Source organism: Meleagris gallopavo, chromosome 17 (assembly GCF_905368555.1).
Source record: "Meleagris gallopavo chromosome 17, MGAL_WU_HG_1.1, whole genome shotgun sequence".
In the NCBI taxonomy this organism is placed as follows: domain Eukaryota; kingdom Metazoa; phylum Chordata; class Aves; order Galliformes; family Phasianidae; genus Meleagris; species Meleagris gallopavo.
Window position 1 is genome coordinate 8,957,071 of NC_139420.1, and position 14,952 is coordinate 8,972,022.

Genomic DNA, 14,952 nt, shown 5'->3' on the forward strand with positions numbered 1-14,952 from the left:
TTTTTTGCCGCACAAGGCAATATTTCAGGCTGAATTTTCTAGTGTATAAATTAGTGCTTTGGAAGTAATCACACCAGTAAACACTAAATTTTGAGCACTTAGCTTAAAATAAAGACATTGTTGCCTTTTTTTGTTTTTTTTTTAACGCAAGGAAAACCTTTTTAAAGCTTCTTGCTGTGCATGAGATGAATTATTTTGTATTGTTGAGGCATTTTATTCTTGGACTTCGAGATCTGAGCTGACTTAATCTCATGTTTTCTTCTGTAGTTACGTCTGCAGACTCTTAAGGCAGTTTGTTACAGCACATCCAGTTAACTAAAAATGTAGGAGAATTTAACTCCTTGTCATAAAGGGTAAATTGAGAACCAGCTGTTTTGCTATGAATTACTTTTTTTCTGAAGAAGAGAAGACAAACCAAATCTTATTGCTCTATGTGAAAAATGCCCAAAGTTAAAGTAGCATAAAGCTCAGTTTGTTTTTCCTTAGATATTTGAAAGGAATTGATGTATCTGTCTGGGGACACTTAATGCTTCTGGCCCATTTGGGTGTTCTTTAAAGTTAAGTTACTGTAGTGAATTTAAGGCAATAAGTCTGAAAGAATGTTTCCAGAATTGTAAGGACATGTAGAAAGTGAATTCTATTTCTACAATAATTGCACAAAAGGTATAATTAAAGGATTTGGAGATAAAATAATTGAAAGAAAAAAAAAAAAACTTCAAATATGTTACACCATTTTAGATTTTGTTTTGCTGGAAATTGATAGTTTGTTCTCATCAACAAATGATTCTTCTAAACATAGTAACAGAAACAGTGGTAAAAAGATAATTCAGTAAATAACTCTTAAACTTATGTTTACTCAAAATCTATATGATTACATAGAAATAAATACAGAAAATATAAATGTAAGAAATTCTGGCATATAAATACAAAAATACAAGAAAGTGAATTTGGTGCAGCATAAAAGCATTTTCAGTGCAGCTGATTATTTGTTATTCTGTAGCATTCCAGTCTGGCTGTAATACCTTTACGTCAGTACATTCAATACGTTTAGCTGCTAGGTTGGAGGAGCAGCAAGTACAAGATTTGCTGTTTGATGTAATAAAAGCTGTTCCAACTCACTCCTTTTTTACTGCTTTTAATAGTGTGGACACAAAGTAAAGTTTAATGTTAAAGGACCTAAAGCTGATGTGCTGATTTTATTTTTTTTTACTCCATAGAAATGACCAAACCTTATAGAAGGGCCTGTGGTTATTCTGATTAAGTGTATTCCAGTAAGACTTGTGGGAGTTAGAGACAGTAGAGAGACAATTTAATGAAAATCCTTCCTTGCACTTTCTGCCGTTCCACCATGCACTTTTTTATTTAGTACAAAAATTATCCATGATTTTTGTTTCATTTTAAAAGTTCTTTTTTTAGTAAGGAATTTAGACTTGCATAGTGGTAGTTCACGCATTAGCTCAAAAATTGTATTTGTCTCCTTCTCTCTGTACTCTTTTCCTTTTCTTAACAGTACAATAATAAGTGGAAGTAGAACTATTTCCCTACTATGCTATCACTGAAATTAGTGGGCTAAATGAATCATACAAGAGCAAGCCACATCTATCTAGTACTTCTTACCCTTCCCATTCCCAACATTAGCATTTTTTGTCTTACATTCAGATAATTTAAGAATCTTTTCCCTCATCTTTTTTTATAATGTAGGTCTAACTTCACTTTTTTTTTTCTTTCTGTTGAACCAGCTATGCCATATTACCACACTTACCTGTACAGGATGTGGAAGCACTACAGACTGCAGGTCATGAGATATGGTGAGTATCTAGAACTTTGATATTTATTCAGAGTGGCTGGATAAGCTTTCTTAGAAAGAGATGTTATCGTTCCGTGTTTCAGTTTTGGACAGTTCACTTCAGTAATAGCTTTCTGATTAAAGTTCTGGAGAAATACAGTGATTGGATGTTGTGGGGGAATGCACAGGGGCATTCACACAAACACCAAGTAGATCACTGCACAGAACAATGCTGTTGCTTTCAAGCATGTTAAATATCTTACTATGAAACATGTATGCGAAACTGCAGAACTTAGTTTTCTTACTTGGATAAATATGCTCTTTTTGCTTGAGGAAGTGGAAATAAGGTGCTGATACTTTCTTCTACTCTTTTTCAGTGTTGGAATGGCAGATGTAAAAGCTCTTAAATTTATCTGTGAACAAAAAGTACTAAATTAATACCTGTGACAAATTTGCTGACAGAGCAGGAAAATTAATCGTTTTCTATCAGTAATTACTAAATAGAGCTATAAACTATGTGGAAAGAAAAACAATGGTAAAATGAGATATATTCAAAATACTGGCAATTTAGTTTATTTCAGTATCAATGTGAGCTGCAGCAGCTTTTGTTTATAGGCACACAGTGGAGAAAGTGTTCACTTACGCAGTTCCTATGAACCACATTGTTTTATGTGCCCATATTGCAATGTAGGGACAAGAGCATGGAATGCAGTTGCAACATAAACTGGGTCTTGATCTACTTATATCCTCTTCTTCCTATTTTTTACAGTCTGGAACCTCCATTCCCTCTTCCACTACCAAAGTCTTGCATGCTTTCTGAAGCATTGCCACCTAAGCTTCCAGAACCTGAACTTCAGGTCCACGCCCCTGGTGCAGCAGATAGTTCCACTCCAGACTGTTTTAGATCCCAAGATGACACAGAACTGAAAAAAGTGAGTTCATTTGAGATTTTAGGTATCTCAGATATCTGCTGATGAATGTTAACTATTTAATGTTAAAAGACAAGGCTTCTAGTCCTAGTCTGTGCTCTTTTTCTTTTTTTTTCTTTTTTTTTTTTAGCAGAAATAGAGTGGAAAAAACAAAGATGAGTGGGGAATTTGGGTAACTGACATGGTAATTACTTCCTTCATCTTAACTTTTTTTTTTTTCTTTTTTTTTTTCCCCTAAGACTGAGCCAGAAGAGAGGCCAAAGAAAGTCTCACAGATCCGAATCAGGAAAACTGTTCCTAGGCTAGATCATAACCTTACACCGATGGGACTACCCAAACCAAAAAGGTGAGCCATAGCATTTAAGTGGACTCCTTAATAACTTCTTTGGTTATTTTGTTTATTGTATGGAAGTGCCAAAGGACTGCATTTCTTCACGTAAAGACTTGATAATTAAGTATGAAAATTAAGTTTTAAAAATCAGCCTCGAGATGAAATGTTATAATCTGCTAAACTGTTTTCTTAGCTTCCACAAAAAAAAAAAAAAAAGAAAGTGACCTGTGAATGGCTTTCCCTTTCTTTTGGGCATCATTATCTCAATCATAATATGCTAGAAAGAGCATTGATCTGTGCAGGCAAGACCAGTTTTGACACAGATGTTTTTTAAATGCCACCTGAAATGAGGTACTTCAGACCCTCATTTTTTCATTCTTCTCTATCCCCAGTTATTTCAATTCAGTGTTTTAAGCTGAAGGATAATCAGCATTTAAGCACAGAAGACAAACAGTACAAATCAGTGATTCTAATAAATAACTCTGGTGTTAAAAGACACTTGGAATTTTTCTTTCTTGATTTTGTTCATTACTTTTTCAGGCTTAAGAAGAAAGAATTTAGTCTAGAAGAAATCTATACAAACAAGAACTACAAGTCCCCTCCTCCAGCCAGGTTTGTTCTGCTTCCTAACGAGAATATCACTGAGATAAATGTACATTACTTAGGCAGGGAGAGGGAGCAGATTGAAGAGTTCTGAAATCTAGGATGGAGTTAGATTTGAAAAACTGCTCGAGTTCAAAGCAATATGGAAAGATAATGCAAAATCAGCATCTTACAGAATTCATATGGTAAACAGTGAAAAAGAATACAAACTAAGAATTTGCAGTTATCCAAGTATAGATGTATTTTTTTATCTATCCATTCAATCTAGTCTCCATTCATATACTTACTTTTTCAGAATCTGAGGGCAACTGAATATTCTTTAAATCACAAGAATAACTGCCTGTTATCAAGTGTATCATGACTATCAAGACTGGTACTTTCTTCTATAAAATCAAATTTCTCTGTAATTGTGCTTTTGAACTGAAATACAAAGAGATTCAAACCACATGTGTATGCATCAATAACATTATTTAGCTAGCAGTATAAGTGTGCAGTTCCTAGAAGTGCAAACTGTAGATAAACATACATGAGAAGGAATATGAAAGGGCTGTAAAAATGTAAAAAGTAGGAGTGTTTACTTAGGTTATGAAATGCATCAGTCTCCCTGTCCTTGTAAGGATAACTTCTTGAGTATTCATCAGCTCTATCTTCTGCTTCTATCAGGAGCTTGGAAACAATCTTTGAAGAGCCCAAGGAAAAGAATGGACACTTGATTTCTGTCAGCCAGCAGAAGAGAAAGCGGATTCTGGAGTTTCAGGACTTCACTGTTCCTCGGAAGAGAAAGGCACGAGGCAAAATCAAAGCAGTGGGAAGTTTCACTCGAGCAAAAAAAGCTGCACCACAAAGTGCAGAGTTAGATGCCCTTCTGAGTCAGAAGCTAATGGACCTTGAAGAATTTTTTGCAAAGGAGGATGAGCAGTCGTTGTCTTCTAGCACTGGAGGGAGCCATGAGCTGAAAATGGTCCAGTGAGCTACTTCAGTATGAATTGTAGTCCTCTTGGGAGAAATCTAGTGATTTCTTCATACCTTACTCTACCACTCTCTTGTAATATCTGATGATCAAGTATTGGCTGTGACCCTCTAAGGTGCTATTTAATCTTTTTTTCTTTTTTTTGTTTTTTCTTTTTTTTTTTTTGCTACTGAGGGATTCTCTTAGGGTCACGTGTGACTTAGCATTCCTTCCCCAACCCCTGGAAGTTATGGCTAACATTTAGTTACGTTTCAAGACCATTTAAGGGTAGAGTGGGAGTATCAGGGAGGAAGTAGCACACCTTCCATCATGCTGGGACTCTGTACTCCAAAATCTTTGCACATTGAATCTGCTGTTACTACTGTAATGGCTTTTTGAACAATATGACATAAGAGTATGTGGTGTTTGGTAAAGATAAATTTTAGCTAACACATTCTTGATAATACCACTAAATTTTTAATAATTAAAAATAGCATTCCTATCTTACTTTCAATTATTTCTTCCTTCTGTTTATTTAGAAGGTTCCTTATGAATTTCTGTGCCCTTTCTGGCTTCAGGCAGCAGAAGCTCCACGTAACTGGAACTTTAGTGAACTTGCACTTTTTATCCTTGTGTGCAGCATGAAGACCTCTTTTAACACAATTGAGATTACAAAACAAAAAAATAAGTAATACTTTCAGAAAAGATGATGCCCACTGCTATTTTTTTCTAAACAGTGAGTTTTTGCCAAATTGGCTGATACTTTATACCCCTTCTCCAGAGGCAAATCCCATGAGTACGTTAAACCAGAGGGTATGCAAGTAGAGTTTTTTGTTAGCTGAGCTGAACTGCTGCATACAAGAAGCACCAACAAAACCTTTGAGACTCATTTCAAAGCGATTTTCATTTCAGAAAATACAATCAGCTTGATTTTAACACCCATTTGAGGTTTGCAATTCAGATAGCTCCCACTCAGATATTCTATGTACAGCACTGTTGTATGCAATAGCTAGTGTTGTACAAAGAGCCTCCTAGCATGTGAAAAACATTTTTTTTTCATTAAGTGAGGCCATTTGTCATTAGATGATGCAGCACAGGGCAATTTCTCAGCCATAACTTTTAAGAAAAGAGTGCTTGCTTCTGGGATAACTTCTGTTAAACTTACTTGAAGAGTAATTCAGAATGAATGCTAGCTGCAGTACAGGTAATTTCTGTCCTTTAGTGCCTATAGAAGTTATTCATGTGAAGCTGTCTTTGCTGGGATGTTCAAATTTAACTAGTTTATTTCATTTGTCACTTAAAACTTGCACTTTCTTAGTTACCTATCCATATAACAAAGTTTATATTCACATTCAGAATAAGCAGCTATCTAGTGGGCAAGTATTTTGATTAAGTCCCAATAAATGAAGAACTGAAAATACCATCGCTATCTTCTGCTGCTCTGCCATTTCTGTTATTGGCCTAACAGAAAACTCAGAATTAACAAGCAATCTGAATTCCAGAGTTTGGAAAGTGGAGCAATGGAAGAAGAATATTACATTCTCTGTGCCTGAATCTTGAAATAAATGTATTCTGGGTTTGTTTTGCTCTCAGCTTATATGCTGGGATTCATGACAGTTTGCATTCTTGTTTTGGAAGCTGATTAATCAGGAAGACTCAGGAAAAGAGAGAGGTACAGACTTAGAGTAGTGGTCATTTGGATTTTGAGGATAAAATAAGGTAGGTGAACTTCAAACATATTGACATGCTATTTCAGCAGCAAGGTCTGGTTAACCTAATTGAGCTGCTGGGGAACATTTTAATTGATCTTATTTTTATAGAAATCCCTAAAAAATAAAAAAATAAAGGTCAACTACCTTTCAAAAAATATTTGAAACTGTCTCTATGTTGGCTTATTGCCCAAATATTGACTGGATGGAAGCTGTTGCAAGAGTGATATATATACATACATAGATATATTTTTATGGTTTTATGCTGTAGAAGGGGATAGTGACACAGTGTTAATTAATCTTCTGTTAAAATGGGAGGCTTTAATGTTGTGACAGAACTGAGCTGTAACCTCATTGGGGCTTTTAAGAAAACAGTATGGGTGAGAGGGAGGGAGTTGGGTCCAAGCAAAGTTCAGGCTTCTGATGTGCTTCAAAATATGGAACTTTTTGTGTTTGTTTGTTTTTTTTTTTTTTTGTCTGCTTCCTTGCTCTGTCTTGTTTCTAATTAACTGCTTTGAAACAACACTTCTTAACTTTTTAATAGTTAAAGCAGAGGGGCCATAAGAAAGAAAACAGTTGATCCCCTTTTACTTACAATAATTGGAGGAGTAAGAAAATGATGTAGCAGTTGCCTAGGTTGTCCCAGACCTTAGGGTCTGTGAATTATTCTGATTTGGTTTAATATTTGTATGATAGAGTCATAAGCTAATTGAGACAAAGCATTTTTTTTCTTCCTCCCCACATCCTCCTCAGGAACAGATGTCAGTCATGTGTGTGCACTTTTTTCCCCTCTCCCACCTCTGTCCCTATTTACAACACTCATGGAACAACCTCGTTCCTTGTGGCTGTTCTTTGTACACTGGGAGTGATGATGGTGCAAAGGTAGGTAACTGCCACTCTGTGCTGCTTCTGTCTCAGGTTACTGAAGGAAGAAAGTACAGAGAATGTATGTTTGGGAGTCTAAAATATTTCCCTAGTGGAAGAATATGTACAACTCTCTTTTCATAGAGAGACCCTACTCCAGTAACTTTTTTTTTTTCTTGTAACATCATGGAAAGATATTTGTACATATTGCTCACAGAATGATGTCTAGAGCAGCTTGAGAAGAAATGCAAAGTTTTTGGCATGTACCATCACTTAGCAGTTGTTTTTCAGAGACCTTTTTACTAAATTTGCTGATTATGAGGGTTAGGTTTTTTTTCTTAAAAACATAAAATCTTATTTTCATCATGCTGCAACCGGAGCAGCTAAGACTACTTAATGTACATTAGAAAGTTTGCCTGCCTGGCCTTGTAGCTGCATACATTTGAGTTCTGATGTTTGCTGGATATGATCTTATGCAAGCGGTTCTCATTTATTGTATTTCATATGGGTCGGGCCTTTGGCATATTATGTTCCAGGTGCTTTTCTAGGATATGGATGCTAACTGTGGATTAAATGTCTATACAATGCTATCATGTCAACAAATAGCTCAGTGAGAATTTGTACACCTGTGCCATTAGCCTCCATCGAGCTCTTGGCATTTTATTTGTTCAACTTTGTGTGAATTTAAAATTTTACTGTTTCTTTTGTGTGTGTTTTTAATTTATGGAAATAAATTTTTCTGAGACCCTTTCTGTTGTTTTTGTTGTTTTTTTTTAAGCCTTCTTCAGGCTTGTATTAGTAAATACACACAATATATCTGGGGGGAAAAGGTCAAATCTCCAAAGAGCCCAACAGCAATAAGTAACTGGATGGGCTGTTAGTGAGGTATGCAGCAGCAATTCCAGTGTTGATTTATCTATAGCCATACTTTAAAAGGAACAGAAATGGGCCTGTGGTATTTAAAGCACACTCTGAACTACCAAACTACTCTTCATAATAGTAACATCGAGACAGCACAGACCATTCTCCCTAAGTTTGGAACCAACTATTTCACATACATGCAATCTGTGAAAGAAAGTAAACCACTGCTTCTAACTCAAGGTTGAAGCATAGGAACATCAAACAGGGCTCCACAAGCTTTTGTAAGAGCTGTAACAGAAAGTAATTCCCCTCACTCACAGCCCATTAAGTCATGCCTACAACCCAGGTTTCAGTGTATTACATATTCAGCAGGATTCTTTTCTTGGCAAAGCTGTTCCTGTGATTGAAGTGCAATGTTATGCGAGTCCTGGAGGTGGCACGTAAGCTCCAGTAAAGAAAGGAAAGGAGCGCTCTAAAGACCTCAAGTAGACCCTGCTCTTCCTCCATCGGAGCTACAGCTTCCCGGCTGTAATGGCACACGAGAAGGTTTTGTTCTGTCACCATAGCGGGACTTGTCTACATTTTATTTCTCTTCTTTCTTTCTTAAAGATACATGAGTTTGGATTTGCATCTGCTTTCTGCTATTTGCTTAGTTAATGACAAATGTGTGACAAATGAGTTAGAGAACAGCCTCAGCTATGATGTACTGAATCCAAAACCCTTTGTGCTGCTCAGAGTGCAATTTATTTTTTTCCTCAGGAAGCGAAGAAGGGAAATGAAAAAGGCTAATGTAATATACACTGCTAGAGGGACCTGTTTTTAAGCAGTTTATGCCATGCCTAGATTGCCTTTCCTTTGATTTACAACTGAGTATTTTGAACTCTTACTGGCTAGTTTTGCTTGATTGAATGGCACTTTTTATTGCTAGCAGTGGTTAATACAACTGTATTTATATAGCAAAACTGTGACATTTGAGTATAAGCTGGCTATTTTGGTCTTCGTGCTGTTGTTTTCGTTTTAATTCAGTTCAATTTACCTGGTTCTGGCAGCATGGGGGTAGGTCATAACACTTGTTGACAAGTGAAATGAGTCCTGCCCATGAGTAGCCATACAAAGTCCTCCCCTAGCAGGCAAAACAAAAAACTATGATATCATCCACTGTACTGAAAAAACTTGATATCACATTCAGACAAGCAGAGTTTCTGCTTGGAAACAAAAAAAAGTTCAGTTTAATTAAAAATTCATATTTTGACATCAGAAGCATCAATCTAATTATTATAAAGAAATGATTTGTATTTGAGAAGAATGGATGTTGCTTTGAAGTAATGCCTCCTTTTTAGTAGATGTTATTTCCATGGAAATAAGAGCACAATCACACTGTCTGATAGAACAAATTCTCAGCTATAAAACACTTTTTCAACACAGTCACCACTATTAGCTGTGTGTTTTTGTAGGCAATGAACAAGAGCCTGTATGCCACACTTGTAAAAACATACACCAGTGGAGATGACCCACTGTTGCCACTGCTGAAACACACCACCCGTCCCTCACTGTGCTCACGCAATTTTTTTCCACCTGGAGGAATTCAGTTACACACCTTTGCATCATATGAGACTCCATTCTGTCAAGAATCCTTCTCTGCTGCCATCTGTCACACAGCAATAGAATGTAACAATATCTGTGGGAAGGTTCAGCCTCTACTGCTGTACCACCAACATCCAAACCTAACATCATGGGCCAACACAACAAAAGTAATGCCTCCTATTTTAAAGGAGCCTTCAGATTGCTTCCCTTCAGTTTAAGGCTGCAAGAATCCAGGTCTGCTTGCTTCTTCATGTCTTACAACATAAATTTGAGAGAAAATGGTTTTGATTTACCAGTATAAAACCTTGATTTAAAAAAGGATATGTATTATTTCCAATTAAAAGCAGAAGAGACTTCTGATAGTGATTACATAAACAATCTATCATACATATGTGTGTTCAACATGGACTGCAATTGCAACATAGGAAGATAATTCTGCAACCACCAAAATATCAGTTGAACTTTTTGCATGGAAACAAATTTTAGAAGATAAAATAGGAAATACAAGGTAAACTGCTACCCACTAACCTGTGCCATTTGTGATAGTCCATACTTTAATCCACTGCATTGACCCTGCTATTCCCCCAAAATGCTGAATCCTCCATAGCAGGCAATCAGAACTGCTGATCCTAGTCCTGTGCTGTGGGTTATGAGGATTGGTGAAAGCTGTTGCACACAATTCCATGCTTCAAACAAGAAAGGGATGACATAGGAGTAGTATTACATCATCATAAACATAAAATCTACTTTCTAAAGAAAACAAAGATTATGACAAAAGAGCAATCTGCATACACGTCCAGAGGTGACAGTTTCCTTGCCAGATGGCTTTGGATAGGCAGGACTGGTCTATTTCTTTGTTTTCAGCATTGGTGGAGGCTCATGCCTTGCAAAGCCTTTATAGCAGCTGTCAGATCGATGAGGAGGCACAGATATCCTGCTTGCAAAAGTCTAAGATGCCTACAAACCAGTAAGAGAATACATCCTTAAAGACTCCATCAGCTTTGAAAGTTACAAATTCTCTAGCTACTGTTCACTAAAACTGAACAGAGGTGAAATTCCCTTTTTGAATTTCAATTCTTTAACAAATACTAAACTCTCAGGCATCTAATTCATTGTGCAATCTGCTTTTACTTCAACACAGATTTTTAGGTCCCCTAACAGCTCAGTCCTGACTCATAAGCAGTTTCATTTCAGTTCTAGTGAGAACTAAATATAAATTTCACATAGCTTTCAGTAGATAATAATGAGAAAACGGTCCTTTAAGTACAGAAAGATTTTTAACTTGAGTTCTTTGGTGTAATTCTTAGTGCATTCTTTTTAAAAGTAGAATTTTTAACTTATTCTGAGGTTGAATATAAAAATTTGAATATTTTCCCCAAGCCTGACATACCCAAATCTTTGGGATAGGAAGAAAAACTTTCGGAGTGGAAGTAAAACAATTCCACTTCAATAACTTTGTATTTGCTCTGACACGTATTGGTTATATGCTTACAGATAGCAGTTGCAAGAGGCCTAAACATACTCCAAATATTATATTCCACTGATACCTCTAAATCATCTCTAAAGTCAATGTGAACCAAAGGGCCATGTCTATGCACAGAAAACTTCCTACTGCTTTGCATTTTTCTCTAACTCAGAATGAAGAATTTGACTTTACCTGCAGGTGTACAATTAAACACTGATTCTGCCAGCTGAAAGAAAGATTCTCCAAGGATTTCCTGATAGCTCATGTGAGTTGCAGGAACAAGGTACTGAGTAGCATCTTTGAAAAGCAGATCACTCCCACCATATTTTTGTGACTGAAAGAGATGGAATTCAGAATCCAGCTTGGTCTCCAGAAATTCCTAAACAGAAAAGAGGTTCCACAGTTTGGAATATAAATACTAAGGTTATGTTGGTGACCATCAGTTTTATAATAGGATCTAGCAGGAAAAAAAAAAAAAAAGCAGATCTACTTTCATTCAGTACAGTCATACAAAAAAAGATATGACTTTGGAGTGGCTTATTTCTCAGGAGGAGTGTGATGATAACCAATGGCCTTTGGAGAGTTCAAGTAATGATTTTTCTCAATCTCCTACACATATTCTTAATTCTGTCACATCAGATCTGAAGACATTTAATATATTTAGTATATAAAGCTCTTGATAATGAAAAGGTTTCCAGATATTGTATATAAGAAGTCTTAACATGCTAACTTTTTCCCCTCATTATCTACCTTACCTGAGATTTCATTAGGAAGTCATAGATTTTAGTGACAGTGACTGGTCGAGTCATGACTGTGCTGGGAGGAATGGGCCCAAGGTTGCAGCCAGCCCATTCTGTGACTGCAGCACGCGTTCCATCCGGACACAAGAGTTCAAAGTCAACAGCTGTATAACCTTTTGCCCAACCAGAGCTTTTCAGATCTGAAAAGATGATGAAGTAAAGGAAAACCCTTTTGAAAAACAAATGCAGAAGATGAGGTGAATCTCATGCACTGAGGAAAACAGAGAGGAAGGAGCTAAGTGAATACGCATGCTGTATATTCATCTATTGAGATTGCAGAAGGAATAGTTGGGTGTTTTCTCCGAGGAAACAGGTCAGTGAACTAAGGCTAGTTTTTAGAAGATAGGTGCAGAGTAACATTAAAGCATACAAACAGCTTATGCCTCATCTTCATCTGATACTTCCTGAATACAAAGAAATTCATACTGCTTGTCTATGCTTCCTCAAATAAACTGCTCACCTGTGGGTTTCCAGGTTCTTATATGCCTGCCTGATTTTACAGATATTTCTCTTTCCTAAAATTTTCTTCTCCTGCTACTGAAATTGACCTGAGTTGAATTTCAGTCTACTTTGTCAGGCTGAACAAAATGGGAGTTCCCTGTATTCTCACCTCGATGAAAAGTAGCACATTTTGGCTCTTAGGCTAGTAGGAATAATTTAAGAGATTGAGAGGTTTTAAGCTACTGCAACTGAAACCATTTCCACCAACAAAATTCAAAACAAAAAATTCAACAGCTACACTTTTGCAAACTTCAGTGTTTCCTGGAAGAAGTTACTCATTTCTCACTGCAGCAATGAAATACTTTGCAGTATTTTTACCTACCAAAGTACCTGGACTATTTATTCCAGTAAGTACCTGTGAAACAACAAGAAGTTATCATGGTGAAGCTATAGAACACCTCTGAGCACAAGTAGCCCACAGTATCTTCCTGTTTGCTCTTTTCATTCTTTAGACTGATTAAAAACAATGAGTACATGCTCTGTACATGCCTATGTGAGAAGGCCCAGTGGGAAAAGTCACTTTTCATAGCTTTGAGCTTTCAAAAAACTAGTGTAAGCTTTACCATAACATCTACATGCAGGAAAGTTCCTGTACTTTTCTAGTTTCAAACACAATTTCATGGACTTAGTTTAAACTTGTACACACTGAACCTTAGGGGTCACAGTCACAGTGTGGAAAATGTAACTAGTTTACACTGTTAAATTAGAAGAAAATATCTGCATCTCACTCTCTATATTCCAGAGTAGGTTTGAGTGTTCCAGAAAAGCTACGTCTCCAAAGCTTCTTCCACTGGGATTGCCAACTAAGCACCTAGTATAGGAGGAAAATAAAAAGTTACCAGAGACAGCCATTACAATGACTGAGTCTTAGACAATCATTGGAAGCTAAAACAGCTTCAGATGAAGATATTTTCAGCTACTCGTATTTGGTCATTATATGGAACAAGTTAGCGATGTCAGTATAGATCTCAGTGGGCACCATTCATGTGTTTGTCAAGACAATTTCATTTATCTCTTAAATCAGCTCCCAAGTCAAAGCTGCAGCACAGCATCCAAGCAACCCCATCTGTGCCTAGCCAGGAAAGAGAATGAACTACAGATATTCTATGAAAGCACTTTCACTGTTAATATTCCTTTTCTATACAATCTTCAACTATTTCTTCTTTTAAGAAATATATATAATAATAATCCAGTCTAATCACTGCTTACTACAGTGCTTGTTACTACATCATCTCTACTCTCTGATCTTCTAAGTATTTTTCATCTCTTAAATGAGTTCTGTTCCAATGCTCCACACTTTACATGTTTGGAAGCATTGTCTTACTCCATAAAAGGTTACATGAAAGTCTCTAATCATCTGAACAAGTCATAGCAACTGCAACCTAAGCAAAATACATGCTACCAAAAGTTAAATACAACCAGTTGCTTAATAAACAAAAAAAACTTCCATAAAAAACGATCAGCAAAATAATAAGCCAATCCTGGCTATTGCTCCATGTTTCTGACTCTGGAAAGAAGTATTACCTGAGTGCTCCCATATTGCCATAGTAGTGTTCATTGTGATTGGCAGCACATCTGCTGGATACTCGAGCTCCTTCCACCTCACTGTCTCCAATGCAAACTTTGCAAAGGTTTCCATCTGCTCCTGGCATGCAGCCCTTCCAAAAGTAATTCTGGTAAGCTGAGCAGAAAAAAACAACTCAGGTGAGATTAGAGCAAAGTCTCTTCTTCTGTTGGAAGAACTGGATTCCATCTTAATAACTGATGGAAAGAGGCCTAAATGGCATGAAGAATCACACACTCAGATAAGAGGAATAGTTGTTTCAACAACTTTTGAGACTGCACTTGCTGGCCAAGAGACTAATCAACTCTTTCTTGGGCAAAGAAAAACGGCAAAATGATAGAACTAAGCAACTCAAGAAAGCAAACTAAGCTGTAGTGTAAGAAGTTGTTAACTATGTAGATCATACAGCAGGTGGCAACATCTCTATTCATACCTAATCTTGAAAGTATTAGCAATTGGAACAGCACATTTTTTCTCCTATAACATGAGAGATAGAAACAGGGGGATCATCATCTTTCAGGTTTTGGAGTAGCTACACAGAAAAACTAAGTTGACAACACAGCAGGATCAAGAGGCAAGACAGTGGGTTAAAAGAACAAGGGGAGGAAGAGTTTCTATTACAACTGCACTTGGTCTTCCTAAAATATTTTGAGATAAACCTAACCCATAACTTTTTACATCCAGAACATAAACAAATCCATTTGAGCTAATCAATTAGACAATCAAGAAAGAGACAGAGAAATTGACTGACTTTTAAAGTATAAAACACAGAATCATACACATTAAGCTCTAGGAGTGGATACTTGTGTCTTTTCTTTCATCCTTTCTTTTGCATGTAGGCACAGATACCACTATTATTTATGGTGCATCTGCTTGCTCATGGATCACATGTAGTCTAGGAGAAATCCACTACAGAAAAGAGAGCTCTATACAGGAACACATCATAGCAAACATGAACATCTTCAATGATATGCAAGACTGAAATTCTTTACTCTGCCCTCGCAGG

General features: G+C 36.6%; 2 protein-coding genes across 6 annotated transcripts in view; one reads left to right on the forward strand and one right to left on the reverse strand.

Annotated features, from left to right (window-relative positions):
• The window catches only part of PRR14L (proline rich 14 like), a 19,271-nt gene extending 11,350 nt beyond the window's left edge, over positions 1-7,921 (forward strand). Inside the window, exons 5-9 of the mRNA XM_085238185.1 lie at positions 1,740-1,808; positions 2,556-2,718; positions 2,955-3,061; positions 3,587-3,658; positions 4,313-7,921. Coding sequence (XP_085094311.1) covers positions 1,740-1,808; positions 2,556-2,718; positions 2,955-3,061; positions 3,587-3,658; positions 4,313-4,619 — 718 coding nt within the window. The 3' untranslated portion in view covers positions 4,620-7,921. The remainder of the gene's footprint in view (positions 1-1,739; positions 1,809-2,555; positions 2,719-2,954; positions 3,062-3,586; positions 3,659-4,312) is intronic.
• The window catches only part of LOC100540453 (serotransferrin-2-like), a 24,885-nt gene continuing 10,767 nt past the window's right edge, over positions 835-14,952 (reverse strand). For 3 of the 5 annotated variants that reach the window (XM_010720270.4, XM_010720271.4, XM_031555987.2), the window contains 5 exons: positions 13,907-14,063; positions 13,111-13,193; positions 11,837-12,021; positions 11,274-11,460; positions 2,811-10,573 (listed from right to left, as the gene is read on the reverse strand). In XM_010720270.4, coding sequence (XP_010718572.1) covers positions 10,524-10,573; positions 11,274-11,460; positions 11,837-12,021; positions 13,111-13,193; positions 13,907-14,063 — 662 coding nt within the window. In that variant the 3' untranslated portion in view covers positions 2,811-10,523. Of the gene's footprint in view, positions 2,200-2,810; positions 10,574-11,273; positions 11,461-11,836; positions 12,022-13,110; positions 13,194-13,906; positions 14,064-14,952 lie in introns of those variants that run through there. The other 2 variants (XR_014886914.1, XM_085238198.1) reach the window with 2 other exon arrangements.